The sequence below is a fragment of the Scedosporium apiospermum genome, assembly GCF_000732125.1.
Source record: "Scedosporium apiospermum strain IHEM 14462 chromosome Unknown SEQ_SAPIO_0110, whole genome shotgun sequence".
NCBI lineage: Eukaryota > Fungi > Ascomycota > Sordariomycetes > Microascales > Microascaceae > Scedosporium > Scedosporium apiospermum.
In genome coordinates, this window is record NW_015971811.1 from 1011747 (window position 1) to 1038549 (window position 26803).

At 51.9% G+C, this 26803-nt stretch overlaps 4 protein-coding genes and 1 pseudogene across 4 annotated transcripts; 2 read left to right on the forward strand and 3 right to left on the reverse strand.

Annotated features, from left to right (window-relative positions):
* Positions 1-807: 807 nt before the first annotated feature.
* On the forward strand, positions 808-1515 carry SAPIO_CDS7225 (annotated as a pseudogene; the record flags this gene model as incomplete).
* A 3326-nt stretch (positions 1516-4841) lies between these two features.
* Positions 4842-6787, forward strand: SAPIO_CDS7226 (Methylenetetrahydrofolate reductase 2; the record flags this gene model as incomplete). Its single annotated transcript, XM_016789120.1, has 2 exons — positions 4842-6447; positions 6612-6787. 2 exons carry the CDS (start codon positions 4842-4844, stop codon positions 6785-6787), a joined length of 1782 nt encoding a protein of 593 aa, XP_016640947.1.
* Positions 6788-7732: 945 nt separating this feature from the next.
* Positions 7733-10413, reverse strand: SAPIO_CDS7227 (uncharacterized protein; the record flags this gene model as incomplete). Its single annotated transcript, XM_016789121.1, has 5 exons — positions 7733-8092; positions 8201-9243; positions 9348-9992; positions 10136-10257; positions 10340-10413. 5 exons carry the CDS (start codon positions 10411-10413, stop codon positions 7733-7735), a joined length of 2244 nt encoding a protein of 747 aa, XP_016640948.1.
* Positions 10414-11406: 993 nt separating this feature from the next.
* Positions 11407-14294, reverse strand: SAPIO_CDS7228 (Elongation factor 2; the record flags this gene model as incomplete). The annotated part of the gene is made up of 3 exons (XM_016789122.1): positions 11407-11424; positions 11507-14015; positions 14287-14294. 3 exons carry the CDS (start codon positions 14292-14294, stop codon positions 11407-11409), a joined length of 2535 nt encoding a protein of 844 aa, XP_016640949.1.
* Positions 14295-16271: 1977 nt separating this feature from the next.
* On the reverse strand, positions 16272-25890 carry SAPIO_CDS7229 (Fermentation associated protein; the record flags this gene model as incomplete). The annotated part of the gene is made up of 2 exons (XM_016789123.1): positions 16272-25767; positions 25835-25890. The coding sequence occupies 2 exons, from the start codon at positions 25888-25890 to the stop codon at positions 16272-16274; spliced, it is 9552 nt and encodes a 3183-aa protein (XP_016640950.1).
* Between the last annotated feature and the right edge of the window lie 913 nt (positions 25891-26803).

The following is a 26803-nucleotide window of genomic DNA, read 5'->3' on the forward strand; positions in this document are numbered from 1 at the left end:
GAAATGCGAAATCCTGTTAAGATATACTTGATTGCCCTTGGAAATAATATCAGAGACGAGGTACAGTATTATCCGTTATGCTGACACAGTGTCAATTTATGAGCGTTATGCTCAACAGCGATTTAAACTCGAGATGTTCCGACCCCGAAGTCATCAATCATCGTGAGGAGTAGACGAACAGCTCCTAGTTTTCTCCCTTGAAAACCCTCGGCAGAACAGCTCGTCGAAACGCCAAGGAAAGCCGAGTTCTGGGAGTGTCACCTAGCAAGGATGTCAAGTCAGGGAAGCTCGCCAGAGAAGAGCATAGAGCTCTCAAGCGATCCTAATGCTCCAGCAAGCTCTTACGTCCCACCGCGGACAAGGCAAAGAGCCTACAAGGCTCCGCCTCCGCTTGCGGTACCTAATATCGATGAAGATGCGGCGGAAAGAAAGAGAGTTTTGAATGTTTTGGCACAGAGACGATACAGTACGGTCTTACCCATTCTGATTCCCAGATGAGCTCGCCGGGCACGAGTCACTGAAAACCAAAGACTTTATATATTGTGACCAGTTTACTCACATTTACTGTCAGGGGAGCGGAAGAGGCAAAAGAAAAGAGCCGGGGGCGGATCCACTGATGCCACAGGCTCAACACATTCGGAAAACTCACCCCGTTCAGCCCAAGAAGCTCCGTACAGTGAAGGGGCACTACGACCAGCACCAGCTGGAGAGACGACCACATCCGGGGAATTCAGCGAGATAATGACAACATTACCAGAGATCTACTCAATTCAGCCAGGAGATATCCCAACCTCCAGTTGGACCAGCATGTCCTTAACTAGTCCTGGCATGTTCGGCGCGACGCTGGTCGGTGGCCTTGAAATGCCGAACCCTTTGTTCGACGAGAGCGATGGAGATGCTGCGGGCACTGGCTCCGACCACCAAATGCCAGATAACCTTATCAGCATTGACCCGACATCACTCAGCCTTCTAGACGACTTCTCATCCAGCTCGAGCGGATCGGGAGTATCGGCAGACAGCTACCTGCTTCCCGTGAACGAGCTCACGATTCTCCGAGCTATTCTTCGGATATCTCAGCGTATAGGCTGCGACGGCTCCTTTTGGCAGCTCGAGGCGGCGTCTCCTTTCTACACCGGATGCGGAACACCGTCCGAGCAACTCCCAGAGTGTTGGCGCCCAACCCCTTCGCAACTCCTAGTCGCTCACCACCCCTTCATAGACTTCCTTCCCTGGCCCGGTGTGAGAGAGCGTCTGATATCACTCATGAGCTTGCCTCCGGAAGCGCGGCCGCCCAACGCAGCCAGTCCACTCGCACTTGTCGAGTTCGCTTATGATGTTGAAGATAGCCATGAGGGAATGAGGATCTGGGGCGAAGATGTATATGACCCGGCGGCGTGGGAGGTTGGACAGGTGCTGTTCGAGAGATGGTGGTTCATATTTGATAGAGATGTTATCGAGAATAGCAACAAGTGGAGGAGATTAAGAGGCGCTGCAGCTCTCGAGATGGGTTCTTAGCGGGCTAAGCCTCCATTTGATAATCATCTGTAGAGGCGTGGTTGGAGTTTGGCTGTTTGGGTGTTTTGTTCATTCGCAACACGTTTCCTTGTGGATTGCATTCAGTAACTTCAAAGTATAGAGAGAGAGAGTGTGTGTGAGAGTATAGCATTAGATTCGGGCTTGGGAAGCAGAAGCCGGACAGTTAGAAACTTGATGGGATATAACTGTATTTTCGAAATACCAACAACTCATTCTGCTAATTCAATAACACGGAGAGGGTAGAGATAATATCATCGACGCGTATGCTGAAGCAAGTTGTTCCTCCCAGGTTCTTGAGCTTGAACTCTTGCCCGTTAAAAGGCTTTATATAGGACAAAACAAGGTCAGTGAAGAGTTGGTCCGATAACTGTAGCAAGATGCCTTTGTGGGTGACCGAAGCCAAGTTTTTTGATATTGAAGATCCCTGGATGAGAGTTCCAAGCCCGCGTTACCCCCAAGAGAGGCCCTCGCCAAAACCCCAGTCTTTCTCCTGGTTAGTACGAAGTAGAGTAGTGAATATTTGTCTCATTATTTATTCACTCGTTTCTCCCAAATCGCGCCAAGCACGCACGTTAGCTGAGACACGTTTACGTCTAAGTGGGCCAACGTCAGGCAATTGCCGGAGTTGGCAGGGACGATGCGCCAAATATCATCGTGCCAAACGTTCGAGAAGCCCCAGAAGTTAGAATACTTCGTAGGTATTTTGAGTATTTCGAGATAGCGATAAGTAACGAGGATGGCCGTGTCTGTCTAGATTGTCTACGAAGTACGATCAAATGCAATATACCTCGGCTAGGTTTTCCATTGTTGGATGCGGAGCTGGGCTCTTGGGGCGCCGAATCTCGACTAATCAGAAATACCAGGTACGAGGTAGAATGTTGCATTGGGAAGGGATCAAGGGAAATATAGAATGGGAGTCGAAGTTCATATGTTTCTAGTCGAACCGCTAGACCCGAGGCGGTTGTTGTCAACTTGTTGAGCATAATCGGCGCATTTATCAAATCGATTATAAAACACCCAAATAATCATTGTCACTGGTCTCTGATTGCGGTATGAAGTACGAAGTACCTTTGTGGTGCTATTGATCCAATTACTTCGTCCTGCAGGCATCTGGTGGTAGAACCCAATGTAGATTATTATCGCCCTGGGGCACTGCGAAGTATGGCGCTGTTCTTAGGACTTACTGGCTTCGAGCAGGGAAAGAGCGCCTGTCCTGTCTCGTCTTGGTGCGAGTTCGAGTCGGTGACTTCGGACTTTCGGACCTGCCCCGCCATGCAGCTTCCAAGGCCAAGTGTGGGCGGAGGGGATGATGGAGGGGTCGAGCGGGGTTGTTTTCCTTTGCATGCTTCCCGTTGTGTGTGGTGTGGTGGGTGAGGGGTACAAACACAATACAACATTGATCAAGGTCATGAATGTACATGAACATTTCAGCTGCGTGTTTTATGATCAATTCGTCAATTTTTGATTCTCTCCCCACGCCCAAGCCTTGCCGCCTTTTCAGGAACGGGCTCGGATGGGAACCGGGCGGGACTTGGAGACCGAGAGAGACCAAGTTTCGATTCAATACTTGGCACCACGACAACGTGTGGTCGATCGACAAGAGTTGGGGGCAGACTGGCAGGTCACGATAACATCGGGCCATCATTCAAGGGTCCCCGTTGGGTTGACAGGTGATGCGATTGGCCTCGATGTCGACTTGGACCTTGCTGGTCCTGCCAGCTGCTACGCGGAGTACTGCCTGCCCCTTACGTTTTGTGGGGATCAACACGTATTACTACACAACCAAATGTAGGAAGTACGACCACACATTCTCACCGACTCTTCGACTCCTCGACCAACTCTTGATCAACAGGCAAGTAGACCCTTGCTACAGCTGCTGCCGGTGTCCTTTCTGGATGATGTATCAGAAAACAAATGAAATTGGTGACACCCATTCGTCTATCATACGCAGAGAACTTTGTAAGTTTATATAGTATTCCTGTGCGCCGCCGCATTGAACACAGCAGGCCGCCGAAATGCAGATTGCCACTTGCTCACTCGGGAATGTCTAAGCTGATATTCCTCTCAATTGTTTCCTGCTTCGTACTTCATACTTCATTAACAATGACTTGGAAGGGAGACGAGAGCTCACACCTGGCATCAGCGGCTGGCCCCAAGTACACAATACAAATCTCCCAGTGTCTGATGATAACGCGGAAGGGTATAACTACGAAGTACAAAGAACAATGCTATTGACGGGGCAGGACATGAGAGGAAACCTCCACTCTGTTTGCATTTTGTATTCCACAGAGCAGATTTCAGTCATCATCAAGTGTAACTTGTAAGCCCAGATACAATGGTACAATATACGAACCGAAGTCCTCAGTATTGACAGTACCACAATACAATATTGATCCATTGATGACCTCAGATGCGTCATTGGAATCTACTATCTTCTTCCAACCTTGCGTCGAACCGATCCCACGACACCCAACTCCTCTTCTGCAGGAGTCTAGAGGTCCATCGTTGATGCTATTTGCTATTGATGAGCTCCCGCCTCGAGTCTCTCATGTACATTGAGGTATCCTGCATCTCCGAAAGACACCTCCAACCAATGACATCAAGTCCATATTCGGAGCACACGTTCTCCAAATCCAAGTCCACAGCCAGAAGAGTCTCATCGAGAATTTAGACTTCCAGAATGCCCCGTCTAGACTCTTTCTGAGCTAGTCTCAAATGCTTCTTTGTCTATGCAGAGCTACCCTCGTCATCCCCCTAAGCATCTCCCAGGGAATTTTTTGAAATTTTTAACCTTTTTGTCCTCCAGTCTTCAATCGCTGACTTTCCTTCTTGAACTTACTCGAGGCCCTCAGCCACCAAATTGATCAATCTCTTAGTTATTTCTTGTAGTACTAGATATTCTCCATCTTTCCTGCTCTCTTTGCTGTTTGCAGTATTAGCTTGAGGTTTGTCTATCCTTCCCGTATTTACCTCTTGCAGCAGCCAGCACCACAAACCCCTTACACTTTCTTTGGAGACGTTACCACCGTTTCCGTTCTCGGCGGTCGCAGAGGTTCTGGAGTATCCACAGCTCAACTCCCAACACACAAACCAGAACTTAACCTTCTATTTTCCTATTTTGCTCTTCTAACATTTACCACAACCCCAGGGCTCTTGGAGCGACCAGCTTCACCCTCATGCCTTTATACTAGGCAATTCACCTCCTCTATTCTTCCTCTTGTAGCCTTCTGAACATCCTGCTCGACCTCCGCCTCTATACGCCGCATTATCCCTATCAGGTCTCACCACCTTCGCCTCCACCCAACATGCATATCCGGGACATGCTCGAGGAGGCCAAGAGGACTCATCAGCCCTCTTTCTCCTTCGAGTACTTCCCTCCTAAGACCGCTCAGGGTGTCCAGAACTTGTACGACCGTATGGAGCGCATGTTCATGCTCGGCCCCAAGTTCGTCGACATCACCTGGGGAGCTGGTGGTCGCATCGCCGAGCTGACCAACGAGATGGTCGTCCAGGCCCAAACCCTCCTCGGTATGGAATCCTGCATGCACCTTACCTGTACCGATATGGGCCTCGAGAAGGTCGACGAAGCTCTGCGAAAAGCTTACAAGGCCGGCTGCACCAACATCCTCGCCCTCCGTGGCGATCCGCCGCGAGACAAGGAAAAGTGGGAGGTGACTGAGGGCGGCTTCAACTACGCCAAGGACCTCGTGGAGCACATCAGGAATACCTATGGCAGCCATTTCGATATCGGTGTGGCGGGGTACCCTGAGGGCTGTGATGACAACAAGGACGAAGATCTCCTTCTCGAGCACCTCAAGGAGAAGGTTGACAAGGGCGCCGGCTTCATTGTCACTCAGATGTTTTACGATGCCGACAACTTCCTTCGATGGGTCAAACGCGTTCGCGAAAAGGGAATCACTATCCCCATCCTGCCCGGAATCATGCCCATTGCCACCTATGCTAGTTTCCTGCGCCGCGCGAACCACATGGGCTGCAAAATCCCTCCCGAATGGATGGCCGCCATGGACCCCGTGAAGAACGACGATCTCGCTGTCCGAGAGGTTGGTAAGAGGCTAGTCGCCGACCTTTGTCGCAAGCTCCTCGCCTCGGGCGAGATCTACCACTTACACTTCTACACCATGAACCTCGCGACCGCTACAACTATGGTGCTGCAAGATTTGGACTGGCTTCCTTCGGCCGAGCGGCCTCTCAAGCAAGCTTTGCCCTGGAAGCAGTCCCTCGGTCTTGGCCGCCGCCAAGAAGACGTCCGACCTGTCTTCTGGCGCAACAGGAACAAGTCGTACGTCCTACGTACTCAGGAATGGGACGAGTTCCCCAACGGTCGATGGGGTGACTCGAGGTCTCCTGCTTTCGGTGAGCTTGACACCTATGGGATTCGCTTGCCCGGAACCAGTGAGCAGAACAGGAAGAAGTGGGGGGAGCCGAAAACCGTCCGCGACGTCGCCAACATCTTCGTCGACTACCTCGAGAACCGCTACGACAGCTTGCCTTGGAGCGAAAGCCCTCTCACGTCCGAGGGTCAGGTTATCCGCGATGAGCTGGTCGCTCTCAACAAGCGAGGTCTCATCACCATAAACTCTCAGCCTGCCGTGAATGGTGTCAAGTCTAGCCACCCCATCCATGGTTGGGGCCCCGCCAACGGCTACGTTTACCAAAAGTCGTACCTAGAGCTGCTTGTTCACCCGGCTCTTTACCCCGACATTATCGACCGTATCAAGCGACACCCCGACATCACTTACTACGCGGTGACCAAGGACGGCACGCTCGAGTCCAATGCGCCCACGGAGGGGCCTAATGCTGTTACCTGGGGTGTCTTCCCCGGCAAGGAGATTGTCCAGCCGACCATTGTCGAGAGCATCAGCTTCCTCGCATGGAAGGACGAAGCTTTCCGTCTCGGACTTGACTGGGCTCAGTGTTTCGACGCTTCCAGCCCTAGCAGGGCTTTGATTGAGGACATGATGAATAATTGGTACCTCCTCAACATTGGCAAGTTCCTCTCTCAACTCGAAGAGTGTGCGATCCATCCACATAGCTGCTAATATGACCCTTGATAGTCAACAACGACTTCCAGCAACCTAAAACCATTTTCGAGATCCTCGAGGGTCTTGAGGTGAAGGATATGGACGCCCCTGCTATCCCGCACACCCATGAAGCTCCCACCAGCGCTCCCGATGCTCCCGCAAATGGCCCCTCCGCCAAGGAGCCTGCTCAAGCCAACGGCGCAAACTAAACCGCAGTCTCTTGAGATGCCTGCTGTCTCTTTTATTTCCTCAACCTCTAAACCAAATCCCACTCTTTATACTCTGTATGCTTTTTACTCCTAACCTTCTAACCTCCTCAAAATTCCAAGGCTCCAACGCCTTCTCTTCCATCCGCCCACCCTTATGAAATAAAGATTCCATCAACTGCATATCTAGAACGGCGTTCAACATCCGGATTATTCCATTGTCTTTTCAAAATCCTCTCTCCCTCCCCTCTTTCTTCATCACCTTCTCATGAACTTAACCCTTGCCATCACTGATGATGGCTGGTGCTTTTCATCAAATTCGTTTCATCACTCTCATGATGCGATGTCCTTTTCTTTTCTCATGCTGTTTCCTCTATGCTGTATGCAAGGAGCAGGGAACCATCTCTGGAAACAACACAAGCGGTTTTCTCTTCTTCTTCTTCTTCTTTTCCTTTTCCCTTTCCTTCTTCATCTGTTTGATATGTGGGAGGGAGAGACTTTATTTTTCTTTTTTCAACAAAAAAGATACCCAGGGAAACATTACACTAAAATGATAAAAATCACCTTGATGAGATATATACATCTTCGAAACGCCCCTCCTTGACTCGAGGGTTTCGCCTTTTTTTGCCCCCCCAGTGATTGTGACTGTTCTTGAGTATGAAAACAAATAATCTAACAATGAGCTGGAAGTGAAGTTCTGCCATCTCTGAGGCTGGGGTTCTCTATCGACATTGACTTGATGTGATGAGAAGACCACATGTGAATGTTTTGTTTGATATCTACGAACCGACAGCCTCATTACTTTTCCCATACCCTATCTATTTAAACAGCTATTTGAACATCATCTCCCCATCCTTACTCCTACACCCCTTCACCCCTTCGCCTTCGACCTCGCCTCAAAACATCCTCTTGGCAAATGGAACCCCACCACCGAAAAAATGAGGCAGGCTAAGCACCCCACTCATTCTCATCCGCAACTTCATAATCCATATCCCTCTTCCCTTCATCCTCGACAACCTCTCCATCCTCGAGCATGTCGTCATCCGCGCCGTCCACTCCCCCGATCTTCTTCTCATCCGTGACTCTGGCCGTGTCGCCGGTAGCAGTAGCAGTAGTAGTGGTAGTGGTGGTATTAGTAGTAAGACTGGGGGTCGAATTCGGCACCCAGGTGACTTTGAGAGTGCCCTCGACTCCGGGGAGGGAGTTGTTGTGGAGTTGGAGAAGGAAGACTTCAGCTGTCTTTCGTTCTTTGAAGGTGATGTGCGTGGTGGCGGGGGTTGTCTCTACAGCTGCGAATTCACCAACGCCCTAGAGTAATAAAAGTGTTAGTGTGCAAAGACACAATCGTGGGAACAAAAGAACAGGAACAACGAAAAAAAGTGTGCAAACTGCAATCCAGGGCAAGAAAAGACTTACAAGAAGGAACTGCCGCAGCGCCTCATCCTTCTCTGGCGCTGTGAAGTCAACACCCGTAACGGCAACCCTCCTCGGCCGATTATCAAGTGAGTATGCCGCATACGCCTCGTGGACATCGCCAAAGCCGCCGCGGAAACCGCCCCGGTAGCCGCCCCTCGAACCCCTGCCTCGTGAGCTACCCCTAAAGCCTGCGCCCCTACCGCGATACCCGCCGCGAACGGGTCCGCCGACGGATTCGTCCAGCGGAGAGGCGTCCGAGTTGGGATCCAATCCGAGAATCCTGGCCTCCTCCTCAAGTTTCATGAGCTGCGCCCTTAGAGACTCCGTCGTGGAGTTTCCGGCCGCGTTTCCGCCGTCGGTACCCTCGCTTGAGCCGGGCGTGTTGCCCAATTTGGCTTCGAGCTTACGCTTAACCTCGAGCTGTCTCTCCAGCAACTCCTGCTGCCGTTTGTCCAGCTCCTCTTTTTGTTTGAGAAGCTCGGCCCGTCGCTGCTTCTTCATCTCAAAAATCTTTTGCGCCTCATCCTGCTTTCGAAGGAACTCATTCATGTCGAACTCCGGCTCACCTTGGTGGCCATCCGCTTCGGCTCGCGCATCGCTCGATCCTCCGCTTCCCTTCGTGGGGACGTCGGCTTCTTCCTTGTACCAATAGACCTTAACAAATCGGTTCTCGAAGATCGCCTTCGGACACTGATACGCGGCGTTCGCTGAATCCCACGTGTCGAATTTTAAAACGGCCAGGCGCTTATAGGGCCGCATAGAAATCTCTTGGATCTGTCCGAACTGGGAAAAGAAGCCACGTACGGATTCCTCGTTGAAGTTCTCTTCGGGAATGTTCTCGACGACAATTGCCGTTCGGTTCCGGTCCTTAATCGGTCCCTCAAAGGCGAACGCAGTCCTGGGGAGTCTGTCCCGGGTGCCTTTACGCGACTTGTCTCCCCGGCGGCGCTTAACCGGTCCCTTTCCATTAGGAGGGGGCACGAATGGCGCCAGAGATTGTTGGGTGGCGTAGAGGATAAAGTTGGGTTCGTTCGGGTCATAGGCTGAAAACAGGAGAACGAAGTGTCAGTACAATTGCACTCAAAGACTTTTCTCAACCCAACCATACGGGACGAAAAAGCCATGGGGGTCATAGCAGGATTCTTACCATCATTAATCTCCATGGTCATCGGAACCGGTTGGACTTGCGTAAACTCTGGTAGGCTGTGATCATACGGGCATGTCAGACCTCTAGGACAAAATCCCTGTGTATCAAATTGGCGACATCGCTGCTTCCGTCGCGGCCTGCTACCGCCCGCGCCACTCTTAGCCTGGCCGGGATAGATGAACGGAGGAGGAAACGGAAGCGTCTCCGGAACTTGGTCGAATTGTGCAAACCCAGGAGGAAGGGGAAGGTTGGAGATCGCTGTAGGCGCTAGGGGCAAGTTATGGTTCCTGCGTTGTGAATCTCTACCTGCGCCGTAGCCTCGCCGTGCCTGTTTGATAACTCGACTAGTGTCGCCTGGTTGATATCCTGGCACACCGTGCTCTTCTCCGTCATCGAGACGCTCCTGGTACGAACGTTTTCTTGAGCCGTTGAGAAGCGTTTGCCCAGGATACTGCGGTTGCAGGCTTTGGATCTGGGTCGGGTTGAACCCTTCGAGGGGCTGGTTGGGGCCGAACCCTGCAAGGGGTTGGTTCGGGTCGTAGATGGGGGTCGGATTCGCAGATGGCCTCGGGGGGCGAGCTTCGGGGGGTAGGTATAGCTTTTCGGCGATAGCTTTGAATACATCGTCGATGAAAAGGGAGGAATCTATAGCATTGAGTAGACGCCGGACGTTAGCAGAAACAAACAACTGAGAAAACGCGACGCACGCATCCCTGGCGAGTGGCAAGGACTCGACGAAAGAAGAGGACGAGGAAGGAAAAAACCAAAGAAAGGACCAGCAAGCTCACCATCGTCGTTTAGAAAATCGCGTATCTCCTGCTTGCAAAGCTCTCGAATCGAATTGACGTCTCCATCGTGTCGCAGAAGCTCGATAACATATTCGGCGAGCACATCTGCGTCCGCATCGGACCTGGAAAGCTCTCGGTTAGCATATGGAATTCGCCTCGCTAGGCCTGGCGGAGGCGCGGAAAAGATATATCGAATCGACGCACGTATTTTCAAGGCGCTTTACAATCCAAGCCTTCAGCGCAGGCACGTCCTCCTTGGGGAAGAGCTGCGAGGCCATTGCTGTTAGGTGAGCTGGTCTGGGTTACTGGATCGATCGAGTCCAAGTCCAGGGTGTGGGAGCTCGCGTGGGTCGGGAAAGGGAGCTGTGGAAAGAGGTGGGAATGACTCTATTGAAATGTTTCCCATGGGGGGAAAATATCATAGACTATGGAAAAACATTGGGTGATTATTTAGCTCGCCTGGGAAGAGACGCATATCCCTGGACCACGTAAAATTGAAGAATTGAGGCGATGATAAAGGGAAGGTAAGGCTGGCAGCTCGCGTTCCCCAAGGAACATTGTAATATGATTCACATCTTGGGTCTGGATTGCTGCTTTTGGGCGTCCTCGAATTGCCAAAGTTGCTCGCTCCATGTCGGCAAAACCGCGGCTATACACTTGGCCAAACCTCCAAAGTACTTTGTACCTCCCCGTGAAACGAAGGCTCTCTCAGCTTGCGCGATTGTGAGTGCGACCATCACCAGGGGAGGACTTCCCTCTCGGGGATGCTCGTCACCGACCTTTCTTTTTTTTTTTTTTTTTTTTTTTTTTTTTTTTGGGCCTTTTCACTGCTTCGTAGATACTGCCAGTACTCCGTAGAGAAGATTACACGACCCCAAGAATACAGCACCGCAACTCAAGGGATAATTACAATTCATAACTGTGAAGTACAAGCTTGAAAATCAATTGAGAGAGAAAGCTGGACCATGGGGAGTTTGCAGGCCAGTCACTTCTAACTACACATGTGAGAAGCTTCAAGGGGGAGGAGCCTCGACAGAATAGACCTCCCCGCCCCAATAACATCTAGTTTGGCCTCGAAGGCACTTCTCATTAATCGACTGAATGCCCATTTTCGGAACCCGTCTAACCATACACCTCCTTGCATCCGAGCAATCCGAGGTCTGGGCCCCGCTTGATTCGAGGCTGTCGTCGTCGTCGTTATGGACGGCCCTACATTCGCTCCACTCGAGCCATCCGGCATCATAATGGGGTGGTCACCCATCCGGGTTCGCTTACAACTTGTCGTAGTACTATTGTCATCATAACCTATTAGCAAAATCCGAACGAACACTGATACAAAGGGGGGGAATGGGAGCGAGAGGAAAAACTTACGTTCTCAACACCGGGCACCTCAACCTTGAGACCCTTGCGCTTACGCATGGCCTGGACGACCTGGCCGGTCTTGGAGGTGGCATCGAGAGGCGAGCCACCAGGAAGAATCTGCCAGTGATCGAAGACGGACTGAGGGAAGGCCTGGCCGGACGTCGCTTGACGGAGATCACCGTTGAAGCCGAAGGATTCCATGACGGGGAGGTAAGCCTTGATGGTGAAGAGAGGAGTACCAGGACGCTGCTCTTCATTGAAGACGTGTCCTCGGCGGCGGGTGAGCACACCGTAGACACCACCCATGGCCTGCTCGGGCACCTGGATCTCGACAAGGAAGACGGGCTCGAGAAGGGTGGGGTCGGCAAGGAGGGTGGCGGCGTACAGCACACGACGAGTAGTGGGGATGATCTGGCCACCACCACGGTGGATGGCATCGGCGTGGAGGGTAACATCCATGATGTTGAAGCGGATACCACGCATAGGCTCCTCTCCGAGGGGACCCTCGCGGGTGGCCCACTGGAAACCGGAGGCGACGGAATCCTTGATTTCGTGGAGGTACTGGACGGCCTTGGTCTGATCGACAATCAAGTTGGCACCAGTCATGTCGGGACCGAAAGCCCAGATCTTTCGGGCGTCGGTAACATCCCACCCGTAGTTGTCAGCGAGGACACGGGCACGGGCCTTCATATCGTCACGAGGAGAAATCTTGCCGTCCTCGATATCCTTGCAGAGCTCGTCGCTAAGAGGCTCGGCATCCATGTAGATACGGTTGTGCTTGTTGGGCGACTTGGAAAGCGCGGTGATGCTGGACTTGGTCTGGACGGTCTCACGGTACTGCACGACAGGGTCGGAGATGATGAGAGGAACGCAAGCGTGGTCCTCCTCGAGATCCTTCAAGCAAATCTCCAAGTGAAGCTCACCAGCACCGGCGACGACGTGCTCACCAGAATCGGAAGTGTAAGTCAAGACGCAAGGGTCGGACTTGGAGAGACGCTTGAGACCTTCGACAAGCTTGGGGAGATCCTGAGCGTTCTTGACCTGGACGGACCGCTGGACGACCGGGGAGACAGAGAACTTCATGACCTTGAGGTTGTGGGCGGTGTCGATGGTGGTGAGGGTACCGGACTTGAGCAAGAACTGATCAATACCGACGAGACCGACAATGTTACCGGCAGGCATGTCATCAATGGGCTCGACCTTGCCACCCATCATGAGAACGGTACGCTGGATAGCCTTGATGAACAGATCTTCCTTCTTACCGGGGGTGTAGTTGGGGCCCTGGATGCGGACCTTGAGACCGGATCGGACGGTACCGGCGAAGACACGACCGAAGGCGTAGAAACGACCCTTATCGGAGGTCGGCACCATCTTGGAGACGTAAAGCATGAGGGGACCCTTGGGGTTGCAGTCGCGGATGGCAATAGCGGCCTCATCATCAGGGGGGCCCTCGTACAGAGTCTCGACACGGTACTTCTGGGCGGTGACGGGGGAAGGAAGGTGCAGAATCATCATCTCAATGATGGAGTCGGCAGCGGGAAGGAAGGTTCGCATGACGACCTTGAGGAGAGGCTTGCCCTCCTTATCACGGTCCTCGGGGGCGATCTTGAGGTTGAGCTTCTCGAGAAGCATGGCCAATTCATCCTTCTTGGAGTTCATGACGGCGTTGAAGATCTTGAAGATGGGATCCAGGATGAACTGGTTAAAGGCACGCTCAAGTTGCTTGCCGTCGTGGGTGCCGGACTTGGTCCACTTCTTGGTCTTGGGGTTGAAGTAGTTATCGCCCCAGAGACGCTCCATCATCTTCTTTCGGTCGACACCGAACTTCTTGGCGTACCTGACGGCGAACTGGCGGATGGTGAAGGCCCAGCCGTGGAGACCGGAACCGAAGGCAACAGTGCCCTTGTCGGGGTAGACCTGGACATCACCGAGGGACTTGTCGAGGTAGGTGGAGATGATGACGTTGACGGACTCGATGGTTCGGGAGAAGGACTGGTACAAGTCTTCCTTGGAGACCTGAAGCTCGAGAAGAGCACGGTCGACCTTGTTGACAATGACGACAGGCTTGATACGCTCACCGAGTGCCTGACGGAGCACAGTCTCCGTCTGCACACACACACCTTCGACGGTGTCGACGACAACGAGAGCACCATCAGTGACACGGAGGGCAGCAGTGACCTCGGAGGAGAAATCGACGTGACCAGGGGAGTCAATCAGGTTGATAAGGAAACCGTTGCCATCAGCGGCCTGGCCGACGATGTCCTTGAGGTCGTCGTCATCCTCGAGAGCACCATACAGGGAGATGGCGGTCGACTTGATAGTGATACCACGTTCCTGCTCGTCTGCTCTGGTATCTGTTGCTCTCGTCTCACCAGCCTTGGCGGTGGAGATGATACCGGCTTTCGCCAAGAGAGAGTCGGTCAGGGTAGACTTGCCGTGGTCGACATGGGCAATAACGGACATGTTACGGACATTGGTAGGCTTGTCCATAAGCGCCCGGATTTCGTCGATCGTGAAGCTATCATGAGGAAAAAGATGAGATTAGCGGTCTGCACAGGATAGTTTCAGAGCTCCGTGAGGGCCATTGGGTGACGGGGGAGTTATCTGAAGCATGATCGAGAGCGAGTACGAGGTGAGGTTGCATATTTTTTTTTTGTTCTCCCTCCCAGCGACGAGACGTCCCAGCCCAGACTCGGGCAGGCAGGCGCATCGAGACGAAAACTCCAATTCGGAGAAGAAGAAGAGCTTCAAGATACGATGACGGATGAGACAAGAACGAGACGACTTACTTGACCATTTTGGCGGTATTTTTTTTCGATACCGTTTAAAGATGGTTGTTTGGAGGGAGTTGGGTGGTGAAGAGGTGAAAAAAAAACCTGTCGGGCAGGCGAGGGCGGAAAGCGGGGTTTAAAACCAGCACCCCGCGATTGCGGATTTCAAATGGCAGAGAGAGTTTGCACGAATAATGAGGCGACCTCCAAAAGTTGAGAAGGAACAACCCAGGAGAACAAAACAGGCGAAAGTGGAACATGCACAGTGAGCCAATTCGTCCTTCGCTATTTATATCACCTGTGGGACTTGGGATGTGTTTGATGAGGGAGAAAAGAGGGAGAGAGAGTTGGGAGAGGTTTGGGAGGGAAAAGGCGAGAGTGTACGACTGTAAAATCGAGCACAGGCAGGGCAGTGGCAGCAGACAGACAGGAGGGGGGTGGATCAAGAGCTGGGACAATGTGGATGTGTATCAGAACACTCTCGTACTACAGTCCAAGGTACCTCCAGCCCAGAATTTTTTTTTCCTTCCCTTCGGTTTTTTCGCCCTGGCGCTTCACCGTGGCCTCTCTATTTTCTTCGCCTTTTGGCGGGGTAACTCGATATTGTTATGGCAACTGCCACCGTGCAGCACCCACTCGCAGTCGTTCCTTCCCACCTTCCCATCATCTAGACCTGTCAGGTCCAAGCCATCGTCCCTCCTCCATACGTTGCTGTGCAGTAGTGTTGTACTATGTCGTAACTGCGCCGTACTCCCAGCATCGACTTTTTAGCTATGATACTTGGCGATGATACTAGCAATACCTTCTCAATTGGTGTGTGCTCGGAGCTGTTGCTCATACCCCGCTCCTTCCAATCGTCAGCAACTTGACCCCACCATCATGGAAGTACATCAAATTGTGTCGGAAACGAGAGGGTTAAAAGCCCTGCTACAGTGACTTTTTAGCCACACAATTGGTATTATCCCTGATTTGTGTGTGTCCACATGATAGCTTCAATCTTTTACGAAGTAAGAGAGTACACTACTTGGAGGTATCCAGTGCAAGCAGACTGCCTCGAACAAGGCCGGCGTCAAGGCTTGCTTCCTAGCCTTGATCCGGACCTCAAATGGTTTACTACTCCGAACCCTAGTCGACTCTTCCCCATACTAGAATATCGGATCGGAAGGGCATCAATTGATTTGATATTGTTGGGATATCTTTCCAAGATATGCCCGCACGAACACTGGAAGAGTCCTTTCAGATGAGGACCAGACGACTTGGAGGGGCACTCAGCAAAAACTGCGATGAATAATGACGCCACCTGTTTAAGCTGTCTGCCATCTGGTGGGGTAAAGGGAAAAAATCGAAAGACTCGCAGACAAGCAAGCCACCCTCGTCCTCATACATTATGCCCTGCCCAAGCCTGCACGTATCCTGGCCCGACCTGATGGGACATGTACAGCACAGCTGCCTGATGTTCAGTAAACCCCCCTTGGCAAGGTCACGTCAGAGTCAACCCGCCGGATGAGCTAAATGTCATCGCTCTACCTGTGTAAATGTACGGGCCAGCACGGAGTGCTATCGCCAGTATCGACAAACATATCAAATCATTCCATTTATACCTTAGCCTGATTCACCTCGATGACTCTACGCCGAACTGGTGCAACTCTCCTTTTTGGCCACCCCCAATAGCATGATGGTAGAGATGCACGAGCCTGTTGTCATCCTCGGGTCGAGTCGTCCGCACCAGGCATTGGATCGTTAACTCCTAAATCCGAGACTTTCTCAAGCTCGACTTGCAAGAGCTTATTTGCAGGCGAATCATCTTCGACTTCATACTTCGTGCAACTTTTCAAAGATGAATCGAATTTGTCATTGCTTTATTAGGATATCATAATACATTCTACTTCATAGGTAATCGTACAAAGCGTACAAAGAAGAGCTTCGCCTCCTCCACTCGCCCAACCTGGCTTCCACATAGATAGATATGAACTGAAAAATGGCCACCACCGTGACCTTATCTTTCACGAGGATCCCAAGATCCTCGCGTAAGCATCCTCAACCTCTCCAGCCAATTCTAGAAGCGACACGATGACAATCTGATGCGTCAAATTCGGCAGCCTATCCCTATGCAGCCCGATCCATTCCAAAGGCGGCGTAGCCTCGCCCATGTCCCTCAGCTGCGGCGTCTCGATGACGGGCTCCTCCAGCGCGACGTACTCGTATTTGCTCTGCGGCACGTTGACCTCCGCCGTGATCTTCTTCTGCTTCTGCCGACCCGAAGCGCCCTCGCCACCCTCACCCTCCTCGCCCCCTTGGCCGTCCGGAACGCCCGTGACTTTGATAGAGATGACGGCTAGCTCCTTACCCCAAGTCTGCTCGAGCGTCTTGGAGTGATTGGCCCACATGCCCCGTATGTAGCTGATGCGGGAATAGTTCCACCCTACCTCGACCTTGCCTTCGAAGGCGCTCTTGAATATGTAGTCGATCCGTTTGCCCTTGGGTGATTGCCACGTCTCCATTGTTGCGTGCACTCGAGGCACCTTGAGAATCGTGCCGCCGCGGGAGCCCGTCGCGCGCTCCACCACATCTTCTACTGAGATCTCGTTGAGAGTCTTGGGCGCGTCTATGTTGCGGACGCCAGCGAGGCCGATTCTCAGTTGTCCTAAAGTGAGATCCAAGATGCTGTGAACGCGGCGTTGCACGACATTGGCGGCAAACCGAGCCTGTGCATCCAGCGCTTCCATCTTGAAAACCTGGTGGTCTGAAAATGTGCTTGGGAAGACACCGAGATTTAGTGCCTTCAAGGTCACCACGACGTCAGTATCTAACGAGATGGGCGACTTGGATAGAGTATCGTCTCCCGGAAGTTTCGGTAACTGGCTTGACTGTTGAGATGTCGATACCAGGGATGATGGCGTTCGTCTCATAAACCTTTCAATCTCCCTCAAAGACGTCTCAAAGTTACCCTTCCTCTCCTGGATAAGTTTCTGGATTCCCTGATAGAGAGCGACTGCTTGAGCGGCCGATGTCGTAGTACCGAATACTTGAATTGCATCCCCATCGAAAATAGCAACTAGGCGATCTCCGCCTCCTGCCATCGAACGCCGGACGTTGTACATAAGAAACTCCAACGACGTAATATCGGCAACCAGGAAGGCTTGGTAGTCGAATGCCGCCTTCAGTCGGAATTGGCTAAAACTAATAGACGCTTGAACCAATGGTGTTTCGTTTAATGCCTGTTCTCGCATTGGCCACTGAATAGAAGTCCGGAGCCGGAAATCTTGGAGAGCGACGAATCCGCTGAGTCGGCCGGTGCAGTCCGCGCCGACGCGATCGAAGCCGAGGCACAAATTCTGTTCCCAGTCCGACGTCTTCTTCGACGACACCCAAAAGTCATTGATTGCAAAGACTGATCTGCCAATTGCCTGGCCAAGGTCAAGACTGATTTCCAGTGAGCTGATGGCAATGGTCGCTGTCCACGGGAACGCGGCGGTTGCGGCGACTTGTTGGTATCTTTGGACTAGGTGACCTTGTGACGTTTCTGTCTGCAGCTTGGCGACGGGCGCCACGGATGTCCGACGTATATCCGCCGGGTACCAAATCTCTCTAAATAGGAGGAAGTCCTGCAGCTGCTTGGCGTTGATTGCAACCTTCATCGGGCTGACTTTCAGTATCGCGGACACACCGCTCCTTCCGCTGAAGTGCTTGCTGTTCATGAGCGACAGGACAATAGATTCGACCTCAAAGCTTCCCGTAGATTCCCTCGAGTAGACATGTTGGACAGAAGCTTGTAGATTGCTAATGGTTGAGGAGATAGCAAGGAAGTTGCCAGCTTCGCTAGACCTGACTGTGTTAACTGTGAGGTATATGTCTTCGAAATGTGTGGTAGCCGAAACACGAGCGATTGGCTGACAGCTCAAGGTAAACTCCTGTTTGCAGATTCGCATGCCCAGGTTTAATCTCAGACGTCCCAATACCTCGTCGGTATCGGCCGTCAGAAGCCTTTCCTCTTCGCCCTGCTTTGGCGATGAAGTAGGCACTGGAATGGTGGCGGGGTTCTCTTCGTCACTGCTAACAACGTCCTTGATACTCGAAGTGATGTCCATGAATAACGGAACGACTGAAGGATGCAAAACGTTGCTGGATTCCTCGATCTTGACTTCTCCATATAATGAAGGATCGTCCTTTCCGTTATCTCTGAATTCCATCTTCCAGGCCAAGCCCGGAGAGCGGAGGGACATACTACCTCCCGTGTCATCCGAGAATTGACCGTACTTTCCGCCCGCACCGGCTCGGCCTCCCCTGTTGTGGGGCTTTTGGGACTCGCCGGGTTTCTTTGCCGACACGTGTACTACAGCACCGGCAAAATCGGCATCAACGAGGATGGACTCCAAACGTTTCGCACCTAGGATATTTCGGGCTGCTGCTGGCTCATCCGGCTTCGTCGACGAGATTCCCGTGTTCCAATTCTGGGATGCCTGTTGGACATTCTTGACTGATAAGCCGATCGAATTCTTCAGGTAGGACGCAGGAATAATGAAACCGGAAGTAAGGCGAAGGTCTAGAGACTTCCCAACAGCTTGGAAAGCTAGACGACGGGCATCGGGAGTAGAGAAGTAGGCAACGTTGAAAACAACCTCTGGTAATAGCGCTGAGTGGTGAGATCGGACAGACGGGTCAGACCCTGCAGGTACCATCTGAAGTTGGAAGTTCTGAATCGCGAGCCGAGCGGACTTTGTCTTGCGCGTACCAAACTCAAGCAACTGGACCGATAGAACAAGGTCCTCCTCCCCAGGCCGCGGCGTTTCAAAGCCATCCATAATTAGCCAGGTCATCTGAGCATTGTGGACTTCGAATTGGTAAACGATTGAAGACAAGAAGCTATCAATGAAGTCCGCCCCATCAGCTTCCTCCTCGTCATTGATTGCGATTTTTGGCGTTGACTGTCTGAGTTTTCGCAAGTACTCTAGTTCTCTCGAGGTATCTAGATCCTTGATCTTATCTCCCAGGTATCCCAACACATCTACAAGTGTTGATATTGTCTCCGGGGATAGGTTAATTTCGAAACCATCACTTCTGAAGCTGAACGCTCTCTCATCCTCACCATCGGTCCCGGGCCGCGTGGTTGCCGATATCAGGGCACTGAACGATACATTCCCGCAAGATTTCATCTCGCCCTCCCGCCCCTTGCGCAGGTCGAACAAGATCTCGCCGAGATGAACGTGCAGTTCGGGGTGCTCTAGAATAGGACCGCGAGCCTCAACTTGGTTAGACATCTCAAAGTGCATCCTGTTGAGACAGGCCAAAAGCTGTGCTTCGGGCTGGGTTCGCGAATCAAGAGGGGTTGTTCCGGCAATCTCTAGTCCCGCAAGTGTGAGGTGGACAGTGTAGACGGTCCTCGACTTGGTCGGCGAGACGGGCGTGGCCTGAACGACGGTGTCGGGTTCGAACAAGTCATCCATATGTGCGGTGATGCTTTGCACTTGCTCTTGGATATCGTGAATCGTATTGGATATCTCTGGGCGGTTAAGAGCCTTAAGAAGACTATAGACAGCGGAGGCGTCAAGTTGCATGAGCTCCATGGACGCGAAGAGTGCTAGAGCATGCTCCGAGTCTCCAATATGGCTGGTGAGCCGACCGTTCGTGGGCGGAATGCTGAGGAGAGAGATGCTTCTTGGCTCATTGTTGACCTCGATTTGAATCTCGTGGGAGTTTTCGCTGATGTCAAAGTCGAAGATGAGCTCCTTGCCAAAATTGGCAGCGATTGCGGCCCTGGAGACAACACCAGATACGTTGTATGTGAGTGATTGGAGTAGTGGTGCGCTGATCTTGTACTCATCGAGGAACAAGGCTACGTTCACCCTATATGCTGATAGGCGCTCGGCGATCTGCTTGCTACGCCTTTTGGGCTTTGGGGAAGACGATGGAAGTTGGTCTTTGAGCCGGTAGAGCTGCATAGCCTCATCCCTTACCAAGAGATCCAGAACCTCTAATAGCGCGATGGGGTCTTGCTTCACGATGAGAGTTAGGCTCCTGCTACTCGCCGTAGATTTGACTGTGTGCGAGTTTACAGAGTCGACCTCTTGCATCTGGTGAGAGGCGAATAGACTGGGCTGCCGAAGTTGCACCATGCCTAGTAATTCAGAACGGCCGTGAAGCCTCGATGTTATGCCGTCACAATTGACGAGGAGATTGCTGCTACTGCCTCCCGCCTCTACATCATGGCTGAGGAACGATACCGTGAGGCCATGCGCGAGAGTCTTTGCACTTAGATTGATCGTATCAACTGCTAGTGCACCGTTTCCGAGAGAGACAACCACATGGAGTGATTCGGGCTTCCTTGGAGAAGGTGAGCCTACTTCACTACCGGGTGGTGGTGATCGAGAAGGCGACTCTTCGGCCGCCAGAGTCTCCGAGTAAAGGCGCAACACATTGTTCGCCAGTTCGCAGAGCTCCCAGTTGATATTAATTGCCGCCTCATCACAATATATGTTGAGAACAGTCAGCTGCCCTTCAACATCCTGGAGGTCTTGCGACACGTCGTGTCTCTTGTTGCTCCGCTCAAGTCTAGCAGTGAGATCAAGAATGGTCGTTTTGTTCTCTTTCGGACCGGGATCTAGGACTAACTCAATCTCGTCAATTTGGCAAGCCCCTAGCAAGGGGAGAGAGTCCTGCATCTGAGGTTTTCTGTCTGGCAGGTCAAAGACCATCTTGAGTAGCACTGATTCTTCAAGATCTCCCAGGTCCCAACTCCGCCATTTTTGAAAGGCATCCATGGTTTCCGCAGCGGCGTTCTCTGGAGGTGTCGGATGCGAGGCCCAGCAAGCCAAATAAAGCGCCTCTTGTTCCTCGATGCTCATCTCAGACCAAATCTGTCTCAGACGTAGTATTAATTTCCAGGAATCAAAAGTGCGCAGGTGAGATTCCACACATCGCAGGACAGCAGATGGTCGGGTAAAGAATGACGCATCGCCCGTTTGTTTGCTCAGAACGGCCAGGTGGTGTATGAAGTATCTTAGGCGGTCCTCGGTCTTTGAAAGTACATCAGAGAACAAGTGCTCCATCTCAGATACCATGAGGTTCGTCCGGTGAATGAGACCAGCAAGGTAGTCAATCTTCCCCGAGGCAGTGGTGGCTCTGATAGCTCCGATAGTTGCATCGATGTAGGTCACATCCCGGGACCCGACTGACACAACCGCCTGCTCGATCTGGGCCATCACCGCCGGCTGCGTCTCGTTCATCTCCGGGAACCTTTCGGAGACCGTAATTTCGGCAGAGCCCAGTCTCAGGTGTAGGGACCTGCGAGACTCCTTAGTTTCTGGTTTGAAAGGGTCATCCCACTTCGTGGTGCCCCTAGTAACAAGGGCAACATTGCGGCACAGAGCATCATATTGATCGTGTGCTGGACTTGTCGTTCTCTGAAACCCTACATCTGTAGAGTTTATAAAACGAATATTTGCGCTTGGAAGTTTAATCATGATGTCTGTGATCTCCCCACGGACCTTCGCTAAGTTCTTGAGATCGACAATTTCCGTCATCGAACTCATCTGCAGTCCGTCGAGAACGTCCTCCGGAGAAGTTGGCTGGAGTGCCGAGAGCAGAGATGCTACATATCGTGCTGAAACTGGATTAAGGAAGCCAGATATGCCCGTTGGAAACTCGATGATGAAGCTGGAGTATATGTGATCTTCGCTGAGAATCTCCGGGTCAATGTCCTCAAGGTCGAGTTCCAAGGTACCGAAAGAATCGGCATCTTCGGTTTCCACACTTGGGATTGCTGTATCACTAGTGTCTGGCTGGAGATTTTCAAGAGGAAAATGAGGCGGGTAATACTGGCTCGAGAATGTGACGACGGATGGCCGGACGGAGTCACCGTAGATATTCTCGCCCGATGCGCTGTAAAAAGCCGAGTGGCGCTCAGATGAGGTTGAGAACTCTCTCAGATGCATGGCTGAGCGCTCTGGTCTAGCTCGAACAAAGGAGGCCTTACCACGGCTGCGAGATCTTGACGGGTCAGTACGGACTACGCTCTTTTGGCTTGCGCTGGATAAGCTCAGAAACGAGCTTTGCCTTCGGATGGACGGCATCGGCATAGACAGCGTTCCTGTGGTAGTTTCGGATTTCCCGTCATCTTGAGGAAGTGTTTCCGAGATGGGCTCGGGCATTGGCGGAACAACCTGAGCCGGAGGGTCGATTCGGGTTGGGTTAAACTCATCTAACGGCAATCCCGGAAGCAGAAGGAACTGGGTCCTATGTGTGCGCTGATCCTCTCTTCGGACCAGCTCTTGCTGTAGCTTTCGCTCCTGAGAGAACTCAAACTTCCGTCCAATTAACGCAACATGAACACTGGTGTGAAGAAGTGCTTCCGGGGTGATATCATGGCGGTGCCTCGACTTGTGTCGAGCGGCCGTTTCTGAGTCAAAACAAGCGAGCTGAACATTGGGGATGTTTACATTCCCCCGCTTTGAATAATGAGTCCGAGCCCAGTCATTGAAGCTAACACTGATAGACTCTGTCGAAAATAAAAAAGCCGCTTCATCAACATGCAGCCATACTTTTACGGATTCGACCATCACTCGAAGGAAAGTGACATCGTAGAAGATGAGAGATGAGTACGGCACAAGAGCATTTTCTTCGTCATCAAAACCGAAAAGAAATGCCTTCCCTCCTCGCGCCAGCGAGGTGAGAAATTCGGCGGTGCACTCCCCGGTGATAGAGCCAACCGACAAGTCCCAATTGCATAGGTATGTGGGTTCAGTAGGCGGGAGACCAAAGAGACGGTTCCCGTATACACGAATCCCGTCAATGAATAGCTGTGTCGATGACACGGCCTCAGTTGGCGAACCGTCGTCGCCTAGTTCTCCCACGCCCAGTGACAAATTTAAAGGGCTAACTGAAAATTCCAGATCCATATAGTAATTGGTAAATCGAAGATCGATACCAAGAGACGCGGTCTCGATCTGGATGTTGTTGGATGCATCATAGATATTGGCGGGAACGAGAAGTCGGGGATCATCGACCCGGAGGTTAAGAATAACGTCCAGGTCATTGGATATCTGATGAGGGGGATGGCTATTCTGAGCGGCCGCCGAATCTGGCTCTTGGCGTAAGGATTTCTGATACTCCTCTAACGTCCGAAAGTGGACATGGTCCCCAAAGTAATTGTCTTTAAGAGACAAGAGATATCTGACGAGGAAGCCGTAGGCAGTCACAGTTGGGGACTGCCCCGAAATATTCGCAATGAGCGTGTCTGTGTTGGCTGGCGATGTTGTTGCATTGTAATGGTACTCGCCGCTTATAACAGCATTCTCAGCCCGGCCTATTGTTTTAGAGCGTAGGAAAGTCGCCTGTGTATTAGAAAGCGGTAGGTGAAGTGACGCTTCAAGAGCGTCCGCCTTGATCTCGAAAGGGATGGCATTCTTCGGAGGTCGGAAAGTATCGATTGGAATAGAGACGGAGGCGGAAAGAAGTTTGCTGGAGAGGATGAGGTAGGTGTTTTCGTCCAACGAGGTAGGGTTGTTGATGACGTTTGCATCATTGACATTGAAGAAGACTTTCACATTGTTGAAATCGAGGTTGATATTGTATTTGAAGGGGGTGAAGACAAGATAATCCGGTGGCGGCCCTGTCGTCCAGTCATCCACGAGATCAATGAGAAGAAACACATGCTCTCTCAAGAGGAAAAGATCAAGATTATCGCTGGAGATGTCGAAACGCCAAGTTCGAAGAGTATTCCACTTCAGAGGTGAAGATAAGTCGCATGAGATTCGCTGGGGCCCGGACCTCCAGAGCAATTCATGATTGACACTGCTAGAGAGTTCCGTTTCCGGCAAGTCGAGATCAACAGTAGTTGAATACCCGGCTGAACCAGCAAACATGTCCATTGCAAAAGATATAGTAGCATTTGCGGAAACTCTCAAGTCAAGCCATCCAGCAGGTCGAATTCGTGAGGGGTCGTTAGTGTTCAGCTTCTTCTCCCGGTTCCGTTCCTTTCGCTTTTGAGTTGGCTGGTTCTGCTGGGTTGGAAGCACGGTACTCTTGAATCGCCAGTTCTTCGAAGGCTCTTTGGTTGGGACTCGGATCGTTACCTCCTTATCGAGCTCAACAAATAAAGTGAACTTGGTAGCCACTCGATAGTCCCCGACCTTCAACCGCTGTGCCGGGATAGCGTCTTTGCAAGCGGCAGGGAAGAAAAACCGTTGGAGTTCAGCTCGTTGACGGTCCGCCCAAGGCCCGTAGTTTACCGTGCCCCCCTGTATAGATAGATGAATACCCCATGCTGGAGGAGTGTCGTCGCCATTGATGTTTTCGACGGACTGATCAGCTGCTTGGGTAATTTTCGCCGGCACATCCCAAAATAGGGCAACGGTCGCCGAGGGACTATCGATGATGGTGGTATTCGCGGCATACTCGACGGATGCCCACCGCGCTTTATCCTCCATATCATCGTTCAGGTACCTTGACAGCCCTTGCCAACCATCCGTGCCTGGAGGGCGAGTCGGCAACGGTCCTTCATTACGTATCGGAGATAGAGACTCTACCGACTTTCGCCAAAAAGGCACCATATTCCTCAGACGTTTTGTAAGCCGTCGTCCGGTTCGGAGGAGAAACGCTCTCTTTTTAATTGGCGGGATATTCTGCACGGGGCGCTTCCCTCGCGTGGCGCGCGACTCTTGGTCCTCCGTATAGTCTTCATTCGGTCTCATCTCGACAACGGGATGGCGGAAATTGAACTTGAAGAGCTGGCGGTACAGGTCCACAGAGCCTGACTCGGCGGCGTCGATGTCGCCAGATGCCTCTCCAGTCTTGATAACGAGCACGGCTTTCGTATTCTCATTACCCATTACGAGGGCGGCCGTTCGGCATTCAACATGAATGGGAAAAAGCTGTATCAAGAAGGGCAGGTCGGAGCTTTCTGAAGAGACACTATCATCGCAGTCACCAGGTTCCTCACAAGCCTGAACGTTGTCCGGGCTGGACAGAATTCCATACTGTGGTATGGAGGCACCCTCAGTACCCGATTGACCAACTTTCCCGGTCTTCTCCTCCGCCGAATCCTCAGTGCCCAAGTCGGTAGGTGGCTTGTCATCGGACAGGTTTTTGAGTATCCCGTCATAAACGGGGCTTCTATTGTAGACGAACCACTCTAACCCGTTCAAGGACACGTTGACTCGGCATGGCAGGCTTGAGTTTTGGCGCTTCTCGTCAGCCTCGTGGGGACTCGTAGATTTCGTGCTGATATCAACATCGCGGACTCGACGTAACCAGTAATTCCAGGTGATGTGGCCGTTCTGGACATGGAACGTCTCATTGTTTCCGTGATATCTTAGACCTGTGAAGAATACTCGACCTCCAAGGAAAGATATTTGAAGGGCTTGGAAGTCGATGTATATACGATATCGGTGCCATGTCCAGGTTCGAATTCCGTAGGCCGCCAGCCAAGCGAAGACCCTGTTAAAGTAGAGGAGGAAGAAGATGCTCAAGCCGGTACAGATGAGAAAGTAGACGACAAACACCCTAGAAAAGGAGACGTTAGTTCAAGACGTCGACCTCGATAACTGGCAGGCCGTGGGCCATAGCTCACGGATTGAAAGCTCGAGCTTCGTCCAACGGCAAGGCATTGGGATTGGTGTTCGACATGGTTCCAACAGCCCCTGTCCAGTGCTATAATCGCTTCCAGTTAGCTGAAAGAGCTGAGCACTCTATCTTTCTCGCCCAAGGAAATAGTTATTGCAGCATCCGCGCAGCTGTATGGTTCAACCAGACGGCGGTTGACATGATGTTGTCGAGAGTGTTGAAGCTTCGGACCTGGGTGTGGTTCGTTGGAACTCGCGTCTCGGTCAGAGCATAATTGGAGCCGTTCCGGCCAACTTCGGTCTGGAGATTAAATCGACACTCGCTGCCGTCGCTCGAAGGACTCGGTGAATGGTAGTTGTTGACGTTCGTCAAGCGAATCTCCTTTTCGGTGACAAGAATTACCGCCTTCAATGAATGGGAAGTCGCGACAGGGTCCTCGGGCCATAGTGGATTTGACAAGTTGCTTAGCATGAATAGGTACCTAGTACCTTTCATATGTTGGGAGAGAAGCGGGGACTTTGGGCATAACGGCGCAAATCTTGGTGATGAGTGGCTGGATTTAGTGGGGACCTGCGCATAAGATAGTGCATCTATGTACTTAATACCTTCTAGCAACCAGTAGTAGTCGAGCTCCAAGCTTCTGCAGCAGCGATCATAGATGCATAAAATTGCAGATGGTGTCGCGTCATTCCCCCCAACTCGATTAATCTGGGTGCCTTGCTGATGCCGCCTCCATCCTCAGACGGTCTTGATATTCCTCCTCATCAGCACTCAGCAGAGGGATCTCGCCCGGGACCGTTAGCAAGTCTAACCACAGAGACCTAGGATTTTTGCTTGCGCCGTCTGCTTCTACCTGGCCGTCATTCACCGCCCCGAAATTCGAAAACCGAAAGGCTTCTTGTGAAGGTTTTTCCGACATGGTGTCGATCTCGACTGAACATTAGAGGAGAGATCATCTTGAGTTGGTCGACGCACG